The 27,513-nt window shown below is 49.3% G+C and overlaps 2 protein-coding genes across 3 annotated transcripts; both read right to left on the reverse strand.

Annotated features, from left to right (window-relative positions):
* Nucleotides 1-14,205, reverse strand: DND1 (DND microRNA-mediated repression inhibitor 1). 2 transcript variants are annotated; one of them, XM_030573838.1, is made up of 5 exons: nucleotides 14,125-14,205; nucleotides 9,430-9,547; nucleotides 2,976-3,437; nucleotides 1,963-2,382; nucleotides 1-1,187 (listed from the first exon to the last, which is right to left on the reverse strand). In XM_030573838.1, exons 1-5 carry the CDS (start codon nucleotides 14,146-14,148, stop codon nucleotides 1,171-1,173), a joined length of 1,041 nt encoding a protein of 346 aa, XP_030429698.1. In that variant the 5' UTR covers nucleotides 14,149-14,205; the 3' UTR covers nucleotides 1-1,170. The 2 variants fall into 2 exon arrangements, with proteins under 2 accessions (XP_030429698.1, XP_030429699.1); XM_030573839.1 differs by having other exon boundaries at nucleotides 9,430-9,615; nucleotides 14,125-14,160.
* A 2,604-nt stretch (nucleotides 14,206-16,809) lies between these two features.
* LOC115656338 (histidine--tRNA ligase, cytoplasmic-like) lies at nucleotides 16,810-27,506 on the reverse strand. The gene is made up of 7 exons (XM_030572909.1): nucleotides 27,403-27,506; nucleotides 22,469-22,562; nucleotides 21,990-22,117; nucleotides 21,666-21,908; nucleotides 19,682-19,798; nucleotides 18,314-18,460; nucleotides 16,810-17,355 (listed from the first exon to the last, which is right to left on the reverse strand). The coding sequence occupies exons 1-7, from the start codon at nucleotides 27,472-27,474 to the stop codon at nucleotides 17,296-17,298; spliced, it is 861 nt and encodes a 286-aa protein (XP_030428769.1). The 5' UTR covers nucleotides 27,475-27,506; the 3' UTR covers nucleotides 16,810-17,295.
* Nucleotides 27,507-27,513: the final 7 nt, after the last annotated feature.

The raw sequence follows: 27,513 nt of genomic DNA on the forward strand, positions 1-27,513 counted from the left end.
TAGAACCTCCCAACCCTTCAGTCAGAGTCTGAATGACCATTCATACACAGCGGCACGGACTATCAATGCCACTGGGGACCAGAGGACCCAAATGCCACTTCTTTACAGTCCCTTGCTCATAAATACCATGGTGCCTCAGAGGTGGTCACCATTTCCTCATTAAAAACAGCTCCCATCAGCATGCCGGCTGTAACCCTCTCCTACTTAGGCACTAGCAGGATTCACGAAAGGCCTCTGCTCACAACTCAGCCCAGGAGGAATGCTTCCAACGGAGAACATTGGATTCTTCCAAACAGCACCTAGGCCAGTGGAACAGGTAGCACTGCAGGCGGTATTTCCCACCCAGCACTTGTCCCATGCTCTTCCTTGCTTCACAGGACAGTTGTCTGACCTCACTGGCCAAGGCCACAATAAGAAACTCAACCAAGCTTCTAAAACAAAGTAAACAATCTTTAAACAGAATGAGTCAAACAAAAAGCCAGGAGAACAAGATTTAGGCCCAGGAACTTAAAGCAGCCCTTTCCCCAGATGGGGGCGGGGGAAGCAGAGGTTTGCTCAGTGCACCTGCAGGGCTTGCTACCGATTAGCTCTGTGCTGTACATGCCAGGGACAGTCATTAATTGCCCAGTCTAATAGCAGGGAGTTCCCCAGGCCCTCTCCAAAGAGCACTGAACATCCCCCTCTCTACCATGCTGGCAGGTGTATTTCAATACAAATAAAACCCAAACAGAACAAAAGAAAAATCTTCGAGCCTGGTCAGATTCACCCAGCTGCCCAGCATGCATCCTCTATGACCTATGCAGATGGGGTCCTTCATTGCCTGGCCAGTTTAGCCTGTCCTTCTATGATGTTAAGTGGGAGTCCGCATGACACCTGCCTCCTCCCATCTCACTGGGTTAGCCCACCTGGGCACAGTCAGAGTAGAGAACAAAAACACTTAAAAAACCTAACACAAATCTGTGTCAAACTAACATCTGAGAAAAAACACAAAAACAGACAGACAGGGACCAGAAGCAGCCTCTGCTCAGTATCCACGTCCTGTAAAACCAGCTTACAAAACGTCAGCACATCAGCCCTACCCCTCCTCCCTGCGAGGGGCCCGCGACAGGAACGCAAAGCCAATGCGCCAAGCCGCAGGGGGCAGTGCATGGCTCTGTGGAAACATCCAGCCTACACCACCGGGCACCCTGTTGGGGAAGGAAAAGAGAATTAGAGCCATATGCAATACAGAGCTAAACAGTCAGAGAGACAGCCCACCCCTCCCATTTCCCCATGCATGAACACTCCTCCCCTTCCCAAACAGACCATTTACCCAGCCTTTCCTGCAGTTCACAACTCCTCCTCCAACTTCAGCCCACATCAATACATTCCAGGCACTGGAGTGCTAGCACAGGAAGCCCATAACCCAGACAGTCACTCCACTGGGTAGCATTTCACCTACCCTCCAGCAGGAGGTGTTTCACATTCCTTCGATTCCTGCTCCCTTTCTCACCCTTGCAATCCCAAAGGCAACAGGAGATACTAGCATCCCCTAACCTGGAGGGTAGGAAATGCCTCAAGCAAGGAGAGGTTTCCAAGATTAAAATTATTTCAAGGTTTAATTTAATCTTCCTCCTCACTTGCTTATTTCACTTTCATTCAGAATTTCCCCCTCAGCCAGACTCTGGGCCGTTCATGCCTGGTCTCTAACTCTACCGAAAGTGTCTCACACATAAGGACAAAGCTGCAATGGCAGGGTTGGGCATGCAGAAAAGGACCATCTATCAACCCCTAGGGTTCCACTGAAAAGAATGTGGAAATGTTTCTATGGTTCTTTCCGAGCCCTACATAAAAGGGTCAAGACCAGGCTGAATTTGGTCCAACAGCATCCCCATAACTGAGACACTGGGTTTTTAATGCCCTAGCTGTTGAGGCTGAGGGGAACAGATCCCAAGACCACTGCAGAGCCATGCAAGGACTCACCCAAAGTTTTGAGCAGCTGCAGTGCTATGGCATTCTTGGCCTTGTCATGTCCACTCAAGCCAGACTTATCAGGTTTGATCCACATAAACCCACTGAAGGGGGATGGGTAACCTGGAATCACCACCTGATACCAGAACCGCAGCCAGCCATCAGGGTTCGCTTGGACACATTTAGTCAGAAACACAGGAATTCCCAGCTGCTGCTGCTTGCACAGTGCGTTCAGGTAGTCTAACACGCAGAAAGCCTGCGGCAAAGGGCACGTCATAGCACCACAAGGCATCTGGCTTGGACTGCCACTCTTGCAGCCAGCAGGCTGCAAGCTTTCTGGGAAGGTTCTCTCTGAGCTGGCACGGAGTTTCTGCTTCATGTCTACTTTCAGCCAATCCACTTCAATTTCCTCTCCATACAAGCCCAAGTTACCTATGCACAAGAGGAAGCAGGTATCAGTTTCAGAGCATTGGTGCTCCTGGTGCTGAGAATGGGGACGGCAAATGCAAGATACAGGCAAGAAAGCAAGAGGGAGTAAGAATGCACAGAGATTCCTCCACACACAAAGGTACTGGACATAAGACAGTGAGATACTAGTGATAATTCTCTGCAGTTCTGGGTTAGGTTTACACTGACAATGGCTGTGTGTTACCAGATATAGGCCTAAACTAGAGAAAACCCCACTCCCAAACCCATCTAGCCTGAGGGACGAGCCACAGCTCTGCTGTCATTTTCAAGCTCTCCTTTCTGCCCTGGTGATTTATACCCCAGGATAGCTGGGGCAGTCACAGACAAAAGCAACATCCAAATGGATATAGAAAGGGACAAGATGGCAACCAGTGTTGCCACTTTGAGGCGATACCAGCCTGTCAGGACAAGAGAGATTTCAGTAGACCAAAAGATTCATGGACCCACTACTCCCAGACTAGTGCTCAGAGAGCCACTGCCATTTGTGGGATCTGCAACGCCCCTTCCATTCTGACTCTTCTTGCCCTGGCCTGCTCCTCCCCACAGAGGTTGATTACCTTCCACTAGAGTTTTCTTGGCCATGGCTGCGGCTCGGTGGGAGTTGTATTTCAGAACTGCAAGCTGTCCCCCCTTCCGGGAGGGGCTGGGATACAGGGAAATGTTCAGGACCCCCATGGTCAGCTCCTGCAACAGTGTCCATAGCTGGCCCTGCTCCACTGAGGATGACAGGCCATTCACACACAGCTCACACTTCTCAGTGCTCCTGCAAACCATGATGGGGCAGCCCTTCTGCACCTCAAAGTTGTTCAGAGCAGCAATAGCTATTTGCACACTGCGCCGATTGCTGTACTTGGCATAGGCAAAGCCACGGTTGAGACCGCTGAAGGTCATCATGAGGCGGAACTCATACAGCATGCCCACGCTTTGGAAGAGAGGAATTAGTTTGTTTTCATAGATGTCCTGAGGGAGTTTTCCAATGAATACCTCTGAGCCGGATGGAGGGGGCTCCCCGATCCAGCCTGCAGATACACAACAAAAGCGAAGCAGTAAGATTGTGAGACACCCAGTCTGCAACAACTGCGCTTCCCTGAAACTCAGTGTGACAAGAGGCTGTGCCACAGGGGGGCAAAGTGAACCAGGCCTCAACTTACCTCTTATCTGCAGAAGGATCCTGAGTAGGCAATGAGCCTTTGACACCAGCTCTGCACACTGGATGGGCTGGAGCAGATCCAAAAGAGTAAAAAGCAAGGCCGTCCTGCTCAGTGGAAGAGGACAGGGGAACCCTCTCACGGGCAATAAAAACGTAAGTTTTTTTTATTTTGTTTTTTAAATTATAAGTTTTACTTTTATAAGTAAAGCTGTTTAAAATGAAATCTGATTAAATAATTGCTTAAAATATTAAAAAAAAAGTTAAACCCAGGAGCTATCATCAAAAACTTGGCATTAAAGGCTGCTTTTCTGTAGGAAGAGGTCTTCCCTCGAATCTAATTTTGCTTTACAAATATGGCAAAATAGGTCATGTACTGTATTAAAGGTTTTATTTAATAAATATGCCATTGTGTTTAATTAAGTTCCAGTTACCATTCTAATGGAGCCTGACAAATCATGTATCAGTCACCATTTTCTAACATACTAAAAAAACCATACAATTAAGACTCTGAAAATAAAGCTCTAAAGTTGCTTAAATACATGTAGCAAAAAGATGCACCAAATCTAGTGTCAAGACTCTACTTAGTCGTAAAGCAACACGTTTTAATGGGTGCACTAACCAATAAGACAGCACCTTTCTTTAGAAAAGAACTGAAGCACAAATGGAAAAGTTAATTAAAAATCAGTATTTAACAGAGGCTTTCACTTGGTGATTTGAAGATCAGTGATCTTCAAAGGCCTCGATTTAAAGCAATCCGCCCTGTTCCCTTCACAGCACATCCTCCCTCTCGGCCACCCACCAGACCGCTACGAGGGAACCCAGCTGCCGGGTTGGGTGCCCAGGTGTTTTAGTCTCTGGAGCCTGAACAGGACCCCCCTGCCCTCCAACAACTGTTCCAGTCTTGGGGGATCCCATGGTATGCTCTCAAGGCACAGACCCTGTGTCTAGAACCCCTCCCGCCCCGAGAACCTTGGGCTCAGTGTTGACCCTTCAGAGCCACTCCTCCTCCATCTTAAAAATATACCCTCCTCCAGAAGGCCACTTGAATTTCATAGGGCCCTACTCATGCTTTCATGGTCCATTTTGGTAAATTTCATGTTTTAAAAAAAAACCAACTTAAATTGCATGGGTTCAGATATTTAAATCTGAAACATCATGGTGTCGTAAGCATGGGAGTTCTGACCCAAAATGGGATCATGGGGGGATCACAAGGCTATTGTAGGGGGTTGCAGTATTGCCACTCTTACTTCTGTGCTGCTGCTGGAGAGCAACAGCTGCTGGCTGGGAGCTCAGCTCTGAAGTCAGTGCCAGTGCCAGCAGCATACAAGAGCTGGGTTCCTAGCTGGCTGCTGCTGAGCTTCCTGCAGCTGGGAGAGGGTCCCAGAGGTTGGTCTCTCCCAGCCCCAGGGGTGGCCCATGCAGGGGACAAAGAAGTCCCATCTGTCCCTCCCCAGACCAGCGTGGACTAGCAGCTGGAGTCTGGTGCATGGCAGAAGCCCCAGCCAAGGCCCCTCAGCCCTCCCTTTCTCTAGCTCTGGGCCAGGGTTCAGAGGTTAAAGGGCATTGGGTTGGCTACGTGTGGGGGGCAGGGTGACGACAATGCCCCCTCAACCACAGCACCCTGGGTGGTTGCCCATATAACCCACCTGTAAGGCCAGCCCTGCCCCCACAAAAAGTGACAACCCCCTCATACCATGGCAACCTCACTTCTGCGCTGTTGCTGGCTGTGGCACTTCCTTCCACGTTGGGTGCCCACTGCTCTGACTGCCCAGCTCTGAAGGCAGCACAGAAGTAAGGGTGGCAATACCATGACCCCTCCCATCCCCACAATGGACAGATTTCACAGGGGAGACCAGATTTCATGGTCTATGATGTATATTTCATGCTTGTTAATTTGGTAGGGCCCCAAGCATGAACCTTTTCAGTACCCCTGAGGGCTCAAGTGGTAGGTGTGAATGCTTAACACATACAGACTTTGCACAGAAATCGAACACATCCTTGATCTTTAATAGAGAAAATTATTCAAGTGTATAGTGTAGACATACTCAAAGACCTAAACCAACCTCTACTAGGTCAACTTACAACCACTATAGTAATTAGTGTGGTGGTGCATGTCTACACTACTCTCCTTGGGTTGGTGGTGCACATCCTCACCAGAAGCTCTTCCACCGACCTAAAAGGGACAGTGTGGGCAGCTGAGACCCTAGCCTCAATTTTGCTGACAGCTCCCTGAAGGAGCCTGAGGCCCCCCCCGCCCCAACTGCCTCCCCCATCGGTGGGACAAGGCTGCAGTGCAGACACTGACACAATTAGGTCGATGTAAGCTGCCCAATGTCGACCTAACTGTAGAGTATACCATGCCTCAGATTACAGATCATTTAGAAAACCTCTTAGCTGCAACACCCCTCACTAGCTCACCCTGCCCTTGGCAGACCAGCTCTGTTCAGGGAGCTAAGTAGGGTCCCTGGCCTCATCAGACTTCTACACACTGAACTGCTTCTCCTGCATGGAGACTTCCAGCCCAGCTTACCTTCTCTGTCCTTGGTTGATCCACACCCTCCTGCCAACATATCGCCTGTACATTTGTGCTCTTTTCCTAGTTTATACATCCCACCAACACTTCTTCTTTGTTCTGTGTTTGACAACTTACAACTCCTGCCATTCCCCTATCCCTTCAGAGAGAGAGAGGTGGAGCACACCCAGGCCTTGTCTACATTACAGAGTTCGGTCAACATAAGCTGCCTTGCATCAACCTAGTTGTGCATGTCCACGTGTAAACTCACCTCCCACCAATGCAAGGTCTCCATTACACCAACACAGTAATATCAGCTTCCCGAGCAGCACTGAGCCATGGTTGACATACAGAGGTTGACAGTGCGAATGTAGACCCTGCATTACCTATGTAGACCCTAACAGTCCTCCAGCAGGTGTCCCACAATGCCTGACACATTCAACTGTCAACTCCACTGCCCAGGACTCAGAGACTAGAAGCCACTCCCACCTTTGAAGTCCCACAAATTTTTGAAGTGCCTTTTCCTGACTGTCCAGATTGGCAAGCACACCCAGAAGATCTCCATTGCTGTGTGCAGCTGACCGGCTGATCATACACTCCAGCCACGCTCCAGCCTGGAGTGGACAGGAGATATTGGAACTCCTGTGCCTGTGGGGAGAAAAGGCTGTGCAGGCATAGCTTCAATCCAGCTGTAGAAACATGGACACCTATGAGCAGGTAGTACAGGACAAGGAGAATGACAGGGATCAGCAGCAGTGCCACAAGAAAGCGAAGGAACTGAGTCAGGCATTTCAGAAGCCAGGGAGGCCAATGGTCAATCTGGTTTTATCTGTAGCCAGACATGACTTGTACCTGCTAATATTAGGGGAGGGAGGGGGTGGGTTGGGGGTTGACATAAGCAACCCATGTGTCACCTCTGGGAGGAACCTTGCAGCCCCATGTCCCTGGGCCAGAGCAGCCAATCCCATAGTTCCTGGAGGCCTGGAGCCACAGGTATGGCAAGCATGTGCCTCTGAGCTGGGCCCATCGCCTTTGGAAACTCACAGCACCACAGTGTCTTCCAAGAGCTCCTGTACCCTTATGGACATCTCAGCAGGGGGAGGAGGTTGGCAATGCCCCAAACTCAGGGTGAGCAGAGGAAGCACCCAATATCTTCCCCAGCACCCACCCATCCCCATCCAGGGTCACCGCACTCCCTTCATGAGAGTTACCTGCGGTTGGAGGACACTGTCCTTCTCCCACTGCACCTCTCTCCACCCCCCTACCCCCACTTTCATGCTCACTCAGCCTCTGTCCCCAGCAGCTGGACCCAGCCTGGGAACAGAGAGGCTGAGATGGAGCTGCTTCTCCCACTTGCTGAGGGTGGCCGCTCAAGGTAGCTGGGGAAGCGGCAGCAGCCCAGCTCCTCCACTCCCACCCTGGCCCAGCTGCTAGGGACAAAGGCCAATCTGGAAATATGCTGGGGGGTGGGAGGGAAGGGGCAGTACACCTCTTACTTGCCCCTGGTCCCCAGCATCCAGGTCTGGGCCACTGCTGCCTCCACAGCTGGGCTTTCCAAGGCAGCACTATGCCTCAGAGTGGCCACCTTCACCTGGTGTGCAAAGAGGCTCCATCCTGCCCCCTCTGCTCCCTGCCTGGGCCCAGCTGCCAGTGAGAGGGGCTGAGTGAGCCAGAAACATGCCAAGGAGAGGCACAGTGGCAGGACAAGCAGAGCAAGAGCAGCTCGGCGCCAGGGCCATCCTTACGCAAACTACATAGCTGTGTAGGGCACCAGGAAATTTGGGGCACCAAATTTCCTGGTGCCCTACACAGTCATGTGCTGCTCCAGCAGCCAGCCTGATCTCCTGGCCAGGAAAGCTGCCCCCACTCCCACTCCACCTCTTCCCCATATCCCTGCCCCCACCACTTCCCACCTTGCTCCGCCCCAGCCCTGCCCCCACTCCACCCCTTCCCCAAATCCCACACCCAACTCCACCCCTTCCCCTGAGCTACATGCCAGGGGCCTGCAGCAGAGGTCAGGCATGCCCTGCACTCACTGGGCAGCAGGAAGTGGAGCGAACCAGCCCCAGCCTGCTCCCAGCCATGCCACCGGTGAGTGCTGGGGGGTAGTTCCTCCCTGCCCCCTAAGTCTGGGAGCCCAGGGAGCTGAGTGGAGCAGGCTGAGACCAGGTCACTCCACTTCCTGCCACCCTGTGAGTGCGGGGTCAGGCCCATCCTGCAATCACCAGGAGACAGGAAGCGGAATGATCTAGCCCCAACCCACTCTGCCAGTTCATGATGGGGGGGTGGTTTCCCCCCATCCCCAAAGACCTTGGGCACAGGCCCCCCACGGAGGCCTGTGGATAAATGTAAGTAACACACATTGGGAAAAAATAACCCCAACTAAACATACAATATGATGGGGGCTAATTTAGCTACAACTAATCTGAAAAAAGATCGTGGATAGTTCTCTGAAGATGTCCATGCAGTGTGCAGCGGCAGTCAAAAAAGCAAACAGGAGGTTAGGAATCGTTAAAAAAGGGATAGAGAATAAGACTGAGAATATCTTATTGCCCTTATATAAATCAATGGTACACCCACATCTTGAATACCGCGTACAGATGTGGTCTCCTCACCTCAAAACAAGATATACTGACACTAGAAAAGGTTCAGAAGAAGGCAACTAAAATGATTTAGGGGTTTGGAATGGGTCTCATATGGAGGAGAAATTAAAGAAGCTAGGGCTTTTCAACTTGGAAAGAGGAGACTAAGGGGGGATATGATAGAGGTATATAAAACGATGAGTGGTGTGGTGAAAGTGAATAAGGAAAAGTTATTTCCTTGTTCCTATAATATAAGAACTAGGGGCCACCAAATGAAATTAATGGGCAGCAGATTTAAAACAAATAAAAGGAAGTTCTTCACACAGTGCACAGTCAACTTGTGGAACTCCTTACCTGAGGAGGTTGTGAAGGCTAGGGCTATAACAGCATTTAAAAGAGAATTGGATAAATTAATGGAGGTTAATGGCTATCAGCCAGGATGGGCAAGGAATGGTGTCCCTAGCCTCTGTTTGTCAGAGGGTGGAGACAGATGGCAGGAGAGAGATCACCTGATTACCTGTTAGGTTCACTCCCTCTGGGGCACCTGGCATTGGCCACTGTCAGTAGACAGGGATACTGGGCTAGACAGACCTTTGGTCTGACCCAGTACAGCCATTCTTATGTAAATCACAGTTCCTCAACAGGAAACGTATCTAGGTTTTCCATTCATTGCTACCCACTACAGAGCTGCGAACAGATTCAGCAGTTTGGAACTAGTAGAGTGACTGTTTCTATGCCTAAAGCAACTGAAAAAGCTGTCTACATACCTGGGGGAGGGCCTCCATACTTCCTCTGACCATTGACCTGCACCAGTTGGATGCCAGTCTCCTTCACCCAGGCCAACAGGGCTGTTTTATTGTTCTGATTGATGGCATCACTCCACATCTGTCAAGGAACCACACAGACACTTTATCCAAAGTCCCAGTGGTTATTTCTGACTTCACAGATGAGGCCTTCAAAGGAAGCACATTAGCAGTGACCCATCCCACCAGTAGACAGACACCCATTTACAACTCTTCTCCAAAAAACCACCACCAACTGGTATGCAAAACTTCATAGACTGCACTTTCTTATTCTCCAGGGTGAGAGAACACGTGACAAGACTCCTTACATCACAGAGACCTCCAGTGGCTCTACTCAGTCAAGGTTCACCTACTTGGTCTGGTTAAATGGAGCCATGTCAGATCCTGTGTTGCAGGGAGCCTATCAACTCACTCCCACCCAGCCCATGGTGATGAGGACCTATGAAGCTCCCAGATTGCAGAAGGTTTTCAAGACAAAAACCTCAGTATTAGAGAAAAACTAAAGAGTAATACATAAAAAGGTGCAGCAAGCAGTCAGACTGCCACCAACTCAGACTGATGCTAAGACAGGACATACATCTGGAACAGGATGCCAGAGAGAATATCATACTGCTGTGAGATTCACTTACGCCAATTAGAAGCTGCGTTTTATAAGACTTAGTTGCAACTCAGCTATAGTGAAAAGACTGGAGAAGTATTGGTAAAGTGGCAGCTCCCATACCCTACCCAAAGAGACATCAGCATCTTTCCTGGGTACGGAAATACCATAAAACAAGGAGTTCTTAAAACCTTTCCTACATGGGACCATTGCATCAGTTTCACTCAAGTTTTTTTTTTAAACCACTTTAATTGAACTGGTACAAACCTCTGTGTAGAGGCTCTTATTCTGGTTTCAAAACAAGCATGTTTTGATTTAGCTTAAGGTGATCAGAAGTCAGTTTAACTTGCATTGAAATAAGTGCATCTACACAGGGGTCTGCACTAGTTTAACTAGACTGGGTTAGCAGTCACCCTTTACATAAACAGTGCAGATTTCCAATGTAGACAAGCATATTAGAGACTGCCCTCAAGCCTCAACGTTAGTTTCTACAGCTAGTACATATTTAGTTGTACTGTTTTTCTAAAGCAGGAAAAAATCCTTCCAGAAGGTAGAGATTAGAAAGCAAGAAAGTGATTGGCCCTGAACTCCCTAGTTCTCTAAACTAGCAAGAATGCTCCCTGCACACAGAATCCAACATGCCAGTGCACTCACAGGGGCTCAACACAACATGAAAAGGCAGAGATGGCCATAATGCATGTTAAGATTTTAAGTCACCCTCACCCTCCCCTTTTAAAGATAGGCTTCCTCCCCAGTTTGAGTTGTCATTATTGGGCTCTAAAATTGTTTTATGAAGATGGTTTTTCGCCATTAATCTGGGAATGCAGCACCCTGCCACTAAAGCTAAGCAATTTGCATCTCTTGAGGAGAAACACGGTCTGGCTGCAATAGCCAGCTGAAGGGAGTGGTAGCTGAGCAGTTCCGGAAACGAGCATCAGCCAGAACAGGCAGTGGGTGTGCCAGTACTATTAACATACAACAGATAGTGCCAGGGCAGCCTAAACAGACTGACATTTACAAATAATGAAAACCAAAATTTGTAGCTAAATCCTGGGGAGAATTATATTAATTTATCTCTGATTGTTTGCAGGGCCAGTGCAAGGATATTTTGCGCCCTAGGCAAAACTTCCACCTTGCGCCTCTCTGCCCCCCATAACATTGGCTCATTGAGGGGCAAATCCCAACGAGCCTTTATAAATGCCAGGGGCCAGCTGTGCCCAAGGGCTACTCCCCAGACCAGGTCCCCCCCCCCTTCCCCCTGAACTCCCCTGGAGAGTGCACAGCCCCCCTGTGAGCCCTTCCCACCCCACCAGCCCCCACCCCAAGTCCACTCACTGGCTTTGCCGGACTTGGGCCGCTGCAGCGCCTTTGCGGGCTCCTGCAGCACATGCATGCGGGGAAAAAACCCTCCATGCTCCCCCCTTGCCACACTCAGGCTCTGCAGCTCCTGGGAGTGAGAGCCACTGCTGCCCCTCCTGGAGCTGGCTCGGGGCCCTGCTCCTGGCAGCATCTGCTGCAGCCTGCAGGAGTCTCCCAGGAAGGCACCAGGCTGCAGCCTGGGCAGGAGGCACAGCTGCTCCCCGCTAGCAATGCCACCGCCTTTGCAGGGCTCCTGCCCCCCTGCACCGGCTCCTCCATGGCTGGGGCTTGCTGCTGCTGCAAGCAGGACACTCTGGCTCTCCGGTACCTCCCCGGAAGGCAGCTTCTCCCTGCCGAGCCAGGGCACCGCTTTTTGGTGCCCCCAGGGCCGTCCTTAGGATTTATGGGGCCCTAAACAGTATTATTAAACTGGTGCCCATATTCCTGACAGCAGTCTGAGCTTGCAGGCTGGCGGGGGCAGAGGGACAAGGCAGAAACAACAAGACAACCAGCCCCTGGTGGCAGAGAGTCACAGTTCCCCACAGAAACCCCTGTATCCTCTCCCTCACGCAGAGCAGACATGCAGAAGGTACCTAATTAAAAGCACTAAATTTGGGAATAAAAAATGTCAATCACAGGTTTTTTGATATGTCCTGAAGTTTGTCAGACATTTATTTGCAAAAACTTTGTAGTAAGGTCTTGCTAAATACAACATTAAATATTATGGAATACCTGATACAGCTCTTCTTTGTTTTACATTTTCTTAATCAGTATCTAAGCTGACTTAAAATATAAAGTGTACTCTTAAATGTACTCATTCCAGATTATTGCATATTTAACTCACTGAAACAGACATTTTAAATTGATCCGTCACAGAGGTTTTAGTGTGTTCATAACAATGTTCATTGCTTTTAGAAAAAGGGAACACTAATTTACTGTGTGATCTCCATAACAATACACGCTTATGACATTTCACCAACTTTAAAAAAAATATGTTTCCAAAGAGGTAGGCATAGTAAGATATGAAATCCTTTATTAAGGTACTGATTTTGCTTAAAACGAGTTCATCCAATAGTCAGAAGTAAAGAAAGGGAAACACTTTGCCCAGTTATCTAGAAGCAAAGGGCTGTTGCTTCCTTCAGTGGGGGTGGGGTGGGGGGGGAAAAGGGAGAAATGAATAGACAGGACAGGAAGACTTTGGAAGTAAGTTTTTACACTACAGTAATTAAAATGTGTATTTTAGATAAGGGAGGTCTTTTGAAGAATTTATTTAAAAAACCATATGTCTGAATATCCCAGCATTTAAGGCTAAAGATGCTTGTGCATCTAAAACTCTATGCAAGGATATTTTTAGAGATGTGATTTTATAATCTACACCAACTCACTAATTTACTAATGTCCTGTAGACTGACATGTTCTGAGTAAATATTACAGTTATGCACAACTGTTTGTCAGCACTTTTAGCAACGGACAGTAGATACCTGGGGGTTGGCAAATACCTGCTAAATGTCTTCATTACCCCTTGAATGGCTCTAACAGGTTGAGTGTCGTGCTAATAGCTCTGGCAGGCTGGAGACTTTTTCCTCTTTTAACTACTAGATCCCCTTCCCAGGACGCCTCAGAGCCTGCAGGAAGGGTCAGAACAGGGACAGGAACACCGGTAGGGTGGCCACTAAGACCCAGTAGTGCCCTAAGTTTTCAGGTGCCCTACCCAGCTGCCTATGTCTAAGGACAGCCCTGGGCGCCCCTAACCACTTGCTGCCCTAGGCCATTACCTAGTTCACTAGTGGTTGCACCGGCCCTGACTGCTTGGAGGCTCCAAGCCTTTGAGGGATCAGTACCACAGGTACCGACTTCCAGACCCCACCCCACCTCTTCCCTGGCGTTCCACCCACACCCCTGCTCCGCCTCAGGGGACGGGCACGGTCTGACACCTCCTCTCGGGGCTCACACAACCTCCGGGCTCCTCCATGCTGACAAGGACGCCTCCCCAGCCTCTTAGGACCCACGGGCGCGGTGGGAAGAAGAGGTCGCAGAGGGGATCCAAGTTCATTAACGCTCCCGGACCCTGGGCAGTCTCCTCTCCGCAAAGCGCCTGTTTAGGGGAGTCTCCAGGGAGGGAGTTCAGCCCCTTGGCAAGACCCGCAGCAAAACGGGCCGGAACCGGCAGCCAGGCTCCGCCGGGCGCCTGAACCTGGTACTCGCCATCCAGGGCCAGTTTGCAGAGCCGATGCCGGTTCTGCCGCTTCCAAGCGGAGCGGCACCAGGGAGCACTCGAGCGACCACCCCAAAGCAGGGATGACAACCACCCCGCCCAGCCCTCCTAGCTGGCGCCCCCCGCGCCAGGAGGAGCCGGGCAGCCCCGCCCTGCCCCCTGCCGGAGGAGCCGCTCACAGCGAAGTTCGCTCCGCGGCCGGCAGACGGGACGGGACGGACCCGACCCCTGGGGCAAGGAAGTACTGAGTCCCGCTCCAGGAGCCCTGTGTCGGCAGAAGGCGCCGCAACAGCCAAAGCGGCTGCGCTGCCCGAGGATGCTGCAGGTTCCTCGTGCCCTCAGCTGGGAAGTAAGAGGCGGCCGGAGCTACCCAGGGCTCCCAGGACCACGTGTTCAGTACCAGAGCCCAGGCCCCCTCGCTCGCACCGCCATGCACCCAGGCGGGCCCCTGCAGGGGAAGGCTGGGGCAAAGCCCGGGGGTACTCACCTGCGCCTCCAGCGAGCCCTCCATGCTTCCCCAGCCAAACCCTTCCCTGGAGCCGCTGCGCCCGCCGCCTCTTTATACCCGCCCCAGGCCTGGAAGCTTCCAGGGCCCCGCTCGGGGCTCGCTCATTGGACGCTGGTTGGGCGCACCCCGCCCTCTGGCTACAGGGTGGGGCTGGCCTCCCTCCGGCACCCAGGGCGAAGCGGTTGAGTCGAAGTTGCTGCTCGGGGCCTCGCTACAAAGTTACAGCCCAAGGGGGCCTGCGGAGGGGGACCGCGCCAGGTGTTCCGGCAGGGGCACGCGGGCAATCTCCCCATGGAAGGGGTGGGAGCCCCAGCTGATCCCCCCACGTGCAGCAGCTAGGCGGATAGTACCTGCCTCTTCTTTCTATTCCAGAGCACTGAAGGAGGGTTATGCAGATAAACCCTCCCTCCTTCCCCATTAGCTCCCTTAGTGTGCCGACACACTAATGAGAAAGACCACGAGAAGTGATAGCTGCAGAAACCCCCAACTACTAGCCCAGTGAGTGCCCTGGCAGCCACAGGCCCAGCTACTGCCAAACCTTGAGGGCTTGATGCTGGCAAAATGCAGAACATAAGGGAACAGAAAAGGAGTGGAGACTTCTCAAGAACCAGCGCTGTCTTAGCGACAATGAAATGTCCCTGCATTTGCTAGCAGGGTCAGAGAAAGGCAAGATGTTCTAGTGCACTTTGTGTGCTGCCCTGCCTGAACACGGCTAGTAAAGTGTTTTTTGCAGACACTCACAGCTAGGTATTCACAACCAGCTTCTCCAGAAAAGAAAGCAGGCACCAGAGCCAGTCAAACCCACCCAGTTCTGATTTGTCAGGGAAAGTGACTCATGGAGAAGACACAGTTCTTCATTACTTTTCTCCCAGACACAGTTCTTCATTACTTTTCTCCTCTTCCAGCCCTATCCAACACAACACAACCCAGCACAGCTTTGGTTTGTTCAGAAGAAGCTTTAAAGGAAAACTGCAGTGATCAGTTGTAGCACCTTGAAATTAAGTATTATTAAATCAGAGGTGCCCATTGAAGTCAGTGGAAGTTTTGTGACAAAGAAAAGTGTTAGGGTTGGATCCTGTTCTATTTGTTTAGGAACTTTAGTCCTTAGCCCATTCTCTCTGTAACACCACTAGTTATCTCAGTGAAAACTCCCATATACTGATACTCTAATAAAAATGAAGGTGTTCCTGACAGTATGACTTTAGTAATTCACCACCCATTTAAATGCATGAGAAAGTAGCAACTGCAATTTTCTTTCTTGGTCATTGGAAAGCAGTTGCCAGTTCCTACATTTAAAAAAATTTGCTAAGTGTAACCCCTCTTACCTTTAAAGAAAAATAGGAGCTGCTTTCTCATTAATTTAAGCAATATCTGGCTTTTGAGTTTTACTTTTAAGTATAGAATCATGACAGTCTGCTGAAAATTCACCATTTGTTTTAAAGTGATTTAGGTTACATTTCAATGCATGCAACTTTCTAATATTTCCAAAAATATTTCTAATATTAGATATTAGATACTATTCCAAAAATATATTTAATATTTCCAAAAAGCCCAGATCATTAGGTATATCCAACTTCCATTAAATTTTGACAGGATTTGGACAAATTTGAAAATTCCAACCTTGGACAAAAACATGTAATTAGCATTAGGGTTTGAAACAGAAGAAGGGGAGTTGTTAAGACTTAATATTGTAGCTGTTTTATAGAATAATCTTGAGTGAGAATATTTGGGACAAAGGTTAGGTGAATGGTCTCAGAAGCAAATCATTTCACATTCTACAAGCCTGAAGGGGTGCACAGGGGGTAGAAATGTCTAACATTTGGACAGGCTATAGCAGGGGTGGACTTAACTTTTTGGCCCGAGGGCCACATCTAGACATAGCAGCAAAGAGTCCTGTGGCACCTTATAGACTAACAGATGTTTTGGAGCATGAGCTTTCATGGGTAAATACCCACTTTGTCGGATGCAACATAGAAATTGTATGGCAGACTGTGATGCTCACAAAATTGGGGTTGGGGTGCAGGACGGGGTGAGGGCTCTGGTTGGGGGTGTGGGCTCCAGGGTGGGGCCAGAAATTAGTTCAGGGTATGGGAGGGGGTTCTGGGCTGAGGGAGTGGGGTGCAGGGAGGGGGGTGCACAAATTTAAAGGGTCCCATGTAAACCAAATTTAAGTAGGGATTATTTTACAGACTGGTGAAGAGAAAACAGTGGAGGTGATGTATCAAGCCTAATGCATTTAAACCACAATGGGAGGAGTCTATGGAATGTTGTACATTAAAGGGGGGATTAGAAGCAGACTGCTGTCCTTCACAGGGAATTTAGTTGATTATGATGGCTAGTTTTACATGGGATTAGAAGTGACTGGCACAAAGTTAAATTACTTGTACAATACTTAAGGTGCTTCTGCACACCACCAAACTCAGGTCTTCACTGTTCTTTTTCTTTAATGTTTCCAATGGGAGTTTCTGGATAAGGCTTTTCACTGCACACTGCAAAATACCATCCCCAGTGCGCTTTTTAAAAGGTCCCTGGAACTCAAGGAACAGAACAGCAGCAGCAGTGACATTTAACACCCGGCCCTTGTCCTGGGGGAGTGTGGGGGAAGAGTAACAGAGGCCCTGAGATCCTGGCAATCCCAGAAGACAGTCACACAAGAGGCAGGTGTGGGACTGTCAGAAGGTTTATTAAGCTTGCTTTGAATGTTTTACACTTTGAGACGAGGTCATTTCCCTCCAGGCAGAGAAGTGACACTGTGCAGAACGTTTATTCAAATAGAAAGGAACATGAAGCTGTGACCAAGAGCCTCAGTGTCTGCTAATGGCCCAGGGCACCACAGCTCTGCCCAGTAACAGTAATGATTACGGACAACAGCTGGCATTCTCGAGTGTCTCGGGAAACATCCTCTCCAGCTCTCTCACTGGCTACGCCCAGGAGCACAATGTTCTTTAAAAGGCAAAGCAGCATCTCTGATCCCTCTGGGAAAAATAAATTCATGATAAAATAATAAATACGGCTTCAAAGACCCCTGTGCCCCCACTGACATGTCATGAGCAAGAACTCTGGCATTTAGAGAGGAAATCTTTACATGTCTTCCCCTTCCCCCGTATCAGTTGAAATCCAGTAAACTAGCAGGTGTTGCTGGCTGGAAGGCTAGGGATGGCACGTTCGCCTCTTGATTTCCTCAATGAGGTTTTCCCTGCGAACATCAACCTGAAAAACAAACAAAAAATGAATTCATAGAGCCACTCCTCTCCTATAATCCAGCCTCCTCCTGGAACCATTCTTCTCCAGTCCATCCAAGAATACCCCAAATTGCACGCACTGCCCTGTCTGACAAAAGAGCACCTAGTTGTCCTCCCACAGATCAAGCCAAAGTAATGTTTCTAATACACACACATACACACACACACTTCTCTGCAAAACAACTCCTATGTAAGTGGCTCTCCAGCTTGATTCGTCTCTAGCACAGGGTCCAATCTAAACAGTTTTTAATAACTCCTTTCTCTATGGCATCCTTAAGAACCGGTTGCCCAGCACACAGAGAATGCTGTTATCCACCTTCTCATGCAAAGAAGAACAACCATATCCAACACCTTCACAGGCTCTTCATGCCTGTAGGAGTCAGTTCAAAATTGCCCTTGTTTCTGAACCATCCCTCTGTAGACTTGCTCCAGCCTATATGTGCTAAGTATTGTCACCAATTCACAGACCTTATCTCCACTCCCCTCCCTGTCCTCATCTAGCATCTGTCTCTCCTCTGTCCCCCCACTCAGTTCAGCCATTGTCGGTGGGTGAGCCTTCTCCTCTGCAGTACCTGCCACATCAAACAGCCTTCCTGTATCTCACTGACTCTTCAAGTCAGATGAATGTGACTAGCTCCTTTGATATCTTCTGCTGCTATTAACTCTAAGGCCTCCTGAGATGCAGTATATGGGAAGGTCCCCATACTAATACAGCTGCATTATATCCACAATTGGGGTATAAAGGAGAAATTCAGCAATGGTACCCAACAATCATTCATGTGGCTGAGAAATTACTGACACCTCAATCTCTCTTCCTACATCCATTCCCACATACTGGTGCGGCTTTGGTCCATTTAATCTTTGGCAAGACAAAGCCTGTTAATATCTATCTTCAGCCCATCCCTTATATGCAAAGGCATCCTCACCTCTTCCCTGGTAGCTACGACTCGCAACTTGACAACTTCATCCTTCAGCTCCTGCTCTCCTACGATGGCAACAAGAGGGATTCCGTTGTCTTCACAATACTGCAGCTGGTTCAGCAGCTTGGGGTTCTTCTTATACAGCATCTCTGCCTAGAGGGGATCCACAGTACAGCAATACATTTGATACCTGCTGATTTCTCCAGGCACCCATTTGCCACTCCTGTTTTTGGATTTCCCCATCTAGTTTGCATTTGAGGCAGGAGGACCAGATCTCTCAATCACCAGGCAGGGGGCAGGGCTCCCCCTTCTGAACAGCAACCTAATCAGAATGCTTCCAAAACTGAACCAGCTTACCCAGCATTAGCAAAAAGTGTGTCATGGGCACAGGTGGAGCTCTTTTCCTCTGCACTGCTTTGCTGAAGCATAGGGAGCCTCTCCTACCAGTTCCAATGGTGGGTCTAGCAGCTGAGGCTAGAGAGCAAAAATGCAATATTCCCCAGCTAGGCAAGGCATCAGGGGCCTGGCATGAGGCACAGAGCTCTTTTTCTTAGCTCTGCTGGCATCAGAAGGGCAACCGATGCATGCCATGCTAGAGAGTGCCCTTTGCCCTGTGGAAGAGGTTGGCAATATTCCCAACTTGGAAACCAAGCTGGAGTCAAGTGAGAGCTTGTGTAAAGGATTTCTAGTGCTGGACAACCCAGGGAAAGCAGGAAGTCTGGAAACCATGTGCTGCTGCTGTCAGGATGTAGCATGTACAGCTTTCCTTAAAGGGGTGCCAACCCCCCTCCCCAGCGACTGGCACCTCTGGCCCTGCCTCATGTACGGCAGAGTGTCTAATTATAGGAATGGTGAGGTTGGATAGAAGAGAATAGGCCGCAAGGTTACATTCAAATAGGCAGGGCTTTCTGCTCACGTGGCATGTCTCCCCAGAGTGTCTCCCTCCTCCCCACTTATGGGGTTAGGGTAACAAGAACAGGAGGATGGCTCTAGTCTAGAGGTAGGCAGCCTATGGCACTCGTGCCAAAGGCGGCATGTGAGCTGATTTTCAGTGGCACTCACACTGTCCAGGGGCTCTGCATTTTAATTTAATTTTAAATGAAGATTCTTAAACATTTTAAAAACCTTATTTTCTTTACATACAACAATAGTTTAGTTATATATTACAGACTTATAGAAAGAGACCTTCTAAAAACGTTAAAATGTATTACTGGCACGCGAAACCTTAAATCAGAGTGAATAAATGAAGACTCGGCACAGCACTTCTGAAAGGTTACTGACCCCTGCTCTAGTTCATGCCCAGCATCGGGAATGGAAGGGCTGGAGCCAACCAGTTTCTTTCCTCTCCTTCATTCAGACTCTTCCCAGCCATACCTTGATCCCAGAATCCCACAGCTCAGAGATGAGCTTCAGTCTCTCTTCAAGGAGTTTCTTCTGTGCAGCCGCTACAAGAACCTGTGTCTCTGTAGTCCGGATCTTTTCTTCTGAAGCCTGGATGCAAGGACAGAGTGTTGTGAGAGTTGTTGATGACATACAGAAACACCCTGCTGCTCATGAGCTGAGACACTCCTCACCCACCCAGACCCTTTCTATCAGGAACCCCCACCACTTCACACAGAGCACTTTGTACGCATGGATTCAATGGGGCCTGGGAAGCCAGTAGCTTAGACAATGGAAGGACAAGCCAGCAGCAGCAACGCAGTGGAAGAGCCCCGGGAACCCCAACAAACCAAATCCCCACAGTTTTACATTCTACATCCTTGGGGATCCAATTTGGTTTAAAATGAAGTTTCTAGCTTTCCCCACTCCAGTGCCATGGGGTTGCAGTTTCCGCTGGAGAAGAGCAATTAAATGGAAGCTTCCCTCCAGAGGCCTTCCCAGTTCCCAGTGTAACAGATGTACTCTCACTGACCTAGCCTTACAAAAAAACATCACCAGCTCCACAGCAGCAGCAGGAAAGGTGGGACCGAGACTGAGCCAGGTACTACTAAGTGAGCAATGCCAAGCTCGAATGAACACACTTTCTTCCCCCTTCTGCCCCACTGGAGGCCAGGAGCTTCACCATCTTTATGCTCTTTCTCCCCTTCTGCCAGTTACTCAAAGTGGCATTTTCCTGGCTCTACTTTGCCTGAGAGCCCCTCTGTACAACTCATCTGTTAAGGAGAAGCATTGGGCTTGTCCCCCAAGCTGGAGAGGAGGTGGTGGCCTAAATAGATTTGTTTTCTTAACATGAGAAAATCAGATCTTGTCTGGTCTGTATTTGCAGGGGGACTCTATGGCTGACGAGATTGCTAGGGTCATGAAATCACAAGAAACTGAAACATAAGCAATTGAGCAGGGAAGGGATTTGCAGTCAGGTTGCTTTAGACTGGGTGGTCTGCCCCTTTATGGGCCAGGCAGCCCTGTTATGAGGCAGAGCCCCTTTAAGAACAGGTATTTGGACTTGGGAAAGGGAATGATCAGCCCCAGCTGGGAAGGGTCAGGTGCTTCCCATACAGACTGAAAGAGCTCAGAGGAAGAGGGAAGCTACAAGAAGCAGGTTGGCTATTGTGGCAAGGGACCTCTCCCAGGACAATGGTCCTTAGGACGAAGAGCCTTTATTTGTGTTAGTTTGTAAGTAGTGTGTTTGAACAATAAATGAAGCCCTGAGGAAAAAGGTCCAATCCAGACTCTGGGATGGTGCCAATCCTGCCACGGCTATGGAGATAAGTTAAAATAGCTAGTAGGCTACTGGCTTGGCTCCTGACAAAAGACTTGGCAGAAAAGTTCCCAGGAGAAGACGCCCCTCCAGCCCAGCAGGAAGGGACTGGGGAGCAGAGGAAGGAACAAGAGCAGAGGTCAGAGGTAGAGCTACAGTGATGGCAGTGATGGTGAGGCACTTTCACAATTCTGCAATGACAGACACAGCTTTCCCCAGTTAGAACGTGAGCTCCTGCCTCCCTGCTCAGTGTATTAAAACTCATGAACACTCCATGTGGTAGCTGTCACTCTGACAACTCGATGCTGTACCACTTTATCTTTTGGTCATTAAGCTCTTTGGGGCAGGGGACTGTGTTTTCCATCTTCCTAGGTGTTAAAGCAGCATCTGAACCCAGGTCTTTTGTTGCCAGATGGAGCTTCAGAGACAGCCGAGTCATTAATGTGCAGATCTAATATTTACCTGCCTAAAACAGGTCAATCATGTCAAGCGACAGCAATCTGACTTAGGCAACTAAGTGGCTGACCAACACAGGTTGTGAGCCTGCATGCTCCCCTGCCCTGCAGCTTTTGATCAGCCTTGTGTCAGCAGGGAGGAAGGGCAGGTGCCAGTCTGTCCTCCCCAGGATCAAAGGAGTAGCTGCCGCCAGGTGGCACTCACCTCCACTTTCTGCTCCATAATAGAGAAGATCCGCTCGATTCCGATGCTGACTCCCACACAGGGCACCTTCCGCCCCTTGGGGTCGAACATCCCCACCAGCCCGTCATAGCGGCCGCCTCCAGCCACGCTGCCCACACCGACCGGCTCCTCCTTGTGGGCATTCTGAGGCTGAAGCAGGATGGCCTCATAGATCACCCCAGTGTAATAATCCAGACCCCGCGCCAGGCTCAGGTCAAAGGAGATCTGTGGGACAGTAAGGGAATCCCATTACCAGGCAGAACAAATGACCCAGTCAGGCCTGGTCAGTGTCCCTCCACCACGCACCTTATCTGCGATGCCAAACAGGGTCAGGTACTCAAACAGCAGCTTCATGTCTCCCAGCCCCTCTCGGGCCAGCTTGTTCTGAGACAACTTAGGGTCCTGGAGCAGCTGCTCAATCAGACCCAGCCCACCTGCAGAAATGACACACAACTAAAATATAAAAGGCAGGGAGGGCCTAGCTCCCATGGACTCACTCCACTCAGCCTGGCTCACAGCCACCTGCTCACTTCTCCAGCTTCATGCATCTCTACCTCCCTCCGAGGGGATACTGACCAAGCATCCTACCTGGGACACCCAGGCTGCAAGTCAGCTAAACATATGGGGAACCCTGACACGCGCACACACACACACACACGTCCCTCCCCGCAGAGACCAAGGAAGGTGGAATAGCTGCTGGGAAGGTGAAGCGACCCACATGGACTCTCATCTGACCTGGGTGAGGCTGGACAGGGAACCAAATCTCACAGCTCCATAGAACTCACCATGCAGTTGAACGTATTCCCCGATGCGATCCGCAGCCTCTGGCAAGAGCCCCTTCTCTCCAACCATCTCGTTCTTCACATCCTCCCATGTTGCCTGGGGAGAGGGAGATAAGAATGTTAATCACAGCTCCCCAGGTTGAACCCACTGCTCCTGGAAGTTGTTCTCAGTGGAGCGGTCATCACAATCTCTCCCTGTCTGCCACTGTTCTGCTTCATATAAATAGAGCAGCAAAGAAGAATTGGGAAATCAGACTCTAAAGCAGCTTGATGCCTCAGAATACCAGGATCTAGTCAATTTCTCTCAGGTAAAACAGAACAATGTGGGGCAAGGTATAAAAGAAGATACAATAAAACTGGTTATAAGAAGAGAAAGTGAGAACACAGCTAGAAAAGGCTAAGAGAAAATAAGAGGGGGAAAAGGTACTGCAGAGGAGACAACAGGGAACACTTTTAACAGAGGGGAAACCGAGGCATATAGTGGTTAAGTGGCTTTTCCAAAGTCACAGCTAGAGTCAGCTTCAGAGCTGTGATTAGCCAGGGTACCTGGGCTCCTGGTCCTGGGATCCCACCACTTCAAATAAAGAGGCAGCGATGAAGACTGGCAGATTGACTACTTTTGTTAGTGACTCAATTGTCTGTGGAATAACTAATTACGTATTTTAGTAGCTCACTAGACCAGGCCATTCACTCCCTCCTAACTACCATATTTCTTGAGAGTGCTACACTACACAGCATATCCAATGAGCATACCCAGCACACACTACCCACTTACCTATGCATCTCCTTAGGGCATTGTTACTCTGATAACATTACCCCTTAGGACTTGGCTACACTAGAAACTCCAAAGCGCTGCCGCGGGAGCGCTCCCGCGGCAGCGCTTTGAAGTACGAGTGTGGTCACGGCGCCAGCGCTGGGAGAGAGCTCTCCCAGCACTGCAGGTACTCCACCTCCCCGAGGGGATTAGCTTACAGCGCTGGGCACTGTTTACACTGGCACTTTACAGCACTGTAACTTGCTGCGTTCAGAGGGGTGTTTTTTCACACCCCTGAGCAAGAAAGTTGCAGTGCTGTAAAGTGCCAGTGTAGCTAAGGCCTTACTCTGCCTTAAAATCATCTTGTAAATCCACCCCTGGGACAGCAGCTCTAATGGAATTCATCAAGCAAGAACATGGAGCAAAGCTATCACAGAACTCAAGGGTGACAGAGCAAACAAAGCTTTTGTTTTGCTCTAAGGCCTGGGTCACAGCAGTAAAAACATCTGAGCCCACCCAGGACCTGTCTGCTCTACAGCTTCTGCCGCTGCACTAGTTACAAATTGCAGGTCTCATGTTTGCCAGTGCAGATACAGGCTTCCAGGTCACATCTACACTAAGGAAAAAGGTGTCATTTTTACAAGGAGACCACTAACACACTGTAAAACCCCCCCGTGTAGACAGGGCAAAATGACCAGGTATACCTTGCCCTTTCTACACTAGTGTTTACAGTGTTCTGATCTCATTGTAGAAGCCACACCTTTTCCCCCTAGAGTAGACAAGGCCTGAGTATGCAGCCAGCAGCCTGAAATAGCTCAGGCCTTGTTTCCACTTAAATATGAGATTGTCCTGCTCAAGGCTGCGAAAAATTGTGTGACCTCAGCAATATAGTTAGGTTGACCTAAACCCTGGTGTAGATGTAACTAAGTTGATGGAAGAATTTTTCTGACAACCTAGCTACCACCTCTGAGAGAGAGATTAACTACAGCCATGGAAAAATCCCTTCCATCGAAGTAGGAAGCATCTACACTACAGCAGCACAGGTGCAGCACCACACACTCAGAGAGAGACAAACTACATCTGGCATTTTGGAGTTAATGATGAACCGTAACATGCCAGCATTAATTCTTTCAACGCTGAGCGTTCAAACCTAAGCATCCAGCTAGTAGCCTTTATTGAATGTTGTTTGAATCATTAAAGGAGGCCTCCACAGGAAGAAGAATGCAAGTGTTAGAAGTACATTCTAGAGCAGTGGTTTTCAAACTGGGGTACGTGCACTCCTAGGGGTACAGAAGCTCTCATCATGGGATATGAGAGAAAAATCCTGTAATGGCAGACAATGCATTTTATTAGGAAGACTCGGCAATCTAGTCATAGATATATTATAATCCTCAGATGGGGGTACATGGTAGGCTACATTATTTGGAAAGGGGTACGCAGCCTAAAATGTTTGAAAACCACTGGTCTAGAGCAATGGGGGAAGGAGGGCTGCAGCTGCAGCCTTTGTTTTATTTACAACTACTCAATATAGTTAGTTTACTAACCACTCTGCCTTTTCCTGTGTGTCCCAAGAGATTTCACTAAAGCGGCTGTGTAAATTTTTCTCCCCCAAATTCCTCTGAATTAGTAAACGTTCCAGCAAGTTTCTAAGTGTCCTATTGACACCCTTTGCTAGCCTACATAGGGATGCGCAACTCCCAGTGACGCCAAGGGTAGTGCTTGCTGTGCGCTTGCAGGGGTGGGCCCCATGCATAAGTCTCTCACTGTTAATATTTTCAAACAAAGGAAGATAATTGAAGGACAGCAGACATCTCAGCTCCAAGGATGGCTCTTAGTGCTGTAAGTAGAGGCAGAGCCAGATTAAGGCACAGACGCTATAGGCCCCGGCACAAGGGTTCTCCGCTCCTGCAGTCGGGTGAGCACATCAGAATCTCAGCTTTCATAAAAAAGTTCCTAGCCCTCACACAGTAGAGCCTCAGAGTTATGAACTGACTAGTCAACCACACACTTCATTTGGAACCAGACGTACACAATCAGGAAGCAGCAGAGACACCCCCTCTCCCAAAAAGAAGCAAATACAGTACAGTGCTGTGTTAAACATAAACTACTCAAAACAATAAAGGGGAAGCAGCATTTTTCTTCTTCATAGTAAAGTTTCAACCCTGTATTAAGTCAATGCTCAGCTGTGAACTTTGAAAGAACCACCAAATGTTCTGTTCAGAGTTACGAACAGTTGAGGGTTACAAACAACCTCCATCCCGAGGTGTTCATAACTCTGAGGTTCTACTGTATTTGCAAAGGAAAGCTCAAAGTGTAACTGGTGTAGCTATATCTGCCTGAGTCTGCAGAGAGTCTGAAACAGTAGCTCTTAAAGGGGGAACTGTCCTATGCATCTCAACTGAGTATTAACGTCAAGACCCAATGCATGGCGTAAGGAGTGGTCATGCCATCCCAGCACAGGACTGTGTGTATGGCAGGAGGAGAAGATTACAATGGGCGCAATCCACCCTCCCAAGCAACTACACGTCAGCTACCAGGTTAAGTACTATGGAAGCTCCCTGCTGTCATTGCTGCCCCTCTTGGAGAAAGCTGGGCCCCTCTTGCTGCTCCATGGGAGGAGAGGGAAGAAGAGGACCCTATGCTAATGTCTGTGCCTCTCTGGGAGGGGAGAGGGCTTCCCACCACCAGGTCTCCACGTGTGTGTGGAACCACGGCACAAGGAGGTCACAGGGCCCCTCCTCTGTCATGGTGTCCCTAGGGCCCTAGGTTGCCTTACCCTGGCTCTTTACCTGGCCTTTAACTCTGTTTAAGTGGTCTAGTTTCTGGCTCCAACTCTTTATAATGTTCTTTTAAGATTTCCCCCTTCAGTTAGCACAGAGAAGCAAACTCATTTACAGTCTTAACTCCACCTTTGTAACGTCTGCCTGGGAATTACAGTCAAGACTCAGCAGCAAAGAAAACTGTCTAGAGAGGGCAGCTGAAGGCCAACCCACCTTTTGACCTCATTCATCTTCTTGAACCAAAGTGGAGGTGAGAATTGCTGCTATTGTTCCTCTTGGAATCAAAGCTATTGACCAGTGCAGTGTGCTAGTCTATTATCTTTAACTTCGGCTACAATAGAGAATTGCACCATTACAACTCATCCACACTAGCCAGCCTGGTTGGCATAAGTCTGTCCACCACAAGCAAGGTGCAGATCCCACACACTGTGGGTACCAATCCCAGCACTCCCAGCTTCTTCAGACTGGTCTCTCTTGAGATGGTTTCACCACTACCCCACCTCCCTAAGCACCCACAGTGCAGCTCCTTCCTTCTTCACAGGACACACGTTGCTAGGGCAAGGGATGCTTTGAAGTGACAAGTCCGCATATGACCCCAGCCTCCTACAGACACTACAGCCAGCAATGCCCAGCCTCCACAGACGGTGTGTCTCCTGCTTTGATGCTAGTTGGAGCATTGTTGAGCAGTAGAGCACTTGCTCACAGGGTGATATTTACAGAGCCATTGACAGGACAATGCCTCTACATCCTAGTCATTTGCAAATTCACCTGACAGAATTCAGTCCTCAGTCACCTGAACTATGTCTGGCTTGCAGGATCCTGGCTTCTATGCTCCTCCTGCAGCAGTCTGCCACTATGCCAGATACCAAGGCTTTATCAAGGTTCCATCTAGACTATACTACAGATCTGGAGAACAGCTGGGCTGTAACGAGGTCCCCAACACAACAATGGATGTTGATGGCCCCAAAAACACTGAATTAGAAAAAAGCTTTTGAACGTTCTGATGCAGCATGGATTCCAGATGGCAACCAGGAGTGGGTTGGTGGGATCCCTGCTCCAGGCACATAGGTTAATAACCAGCAGCTCATCTTTTAAGTCTTGTGATGGTGAATTAAGAGACTTGCAGAATCCCATGGATTTAGGGTGACTTGCACTGTAAATCTGTTTGCTCAGGACCCATTGGGGATGTTAAAGGAAATAGTGTAACTAGGTCTGCACGAAACACCCTATGTAGGTGCTTAACCCCCAATGTCCAACACATGGAGGAAGAAAAGAAATAATGCAACATTTACTAGCATTCTCTAACCAGTTTCCACTGCCCTTAGTCTGTCTGAGCAGTCAGTGTTGACTGGGAGGGCTGTGAAACCCACAAAGCAACAGTAACAGGAAACGTCAGCTCTTACCTTGTCTAGTTTGTCCACAGTGGAGCAAATCGTTCGGAACTTGCTGTCTGGTACCCCACAAACTGCAAACATCCCATCAAGGATACGCCGGTCGTTGACCTGGAAAGAAGC

Source organism: Gopherus evgoodei, chromosome 8 (assembly GCF_007399415.2).
Source record: "Gopherus evgoodei ecotype Sinaloan lineage chromosome 8, rGopEvg1_v1.p, whole genome shotgun sequence".
NCBI classification, from domain to species: domain Eukaryota; kingdom Metazoa; phylum Chordata; order Testudines; family Testudinidae; genus Gopherus; species Gopherus evgoodei.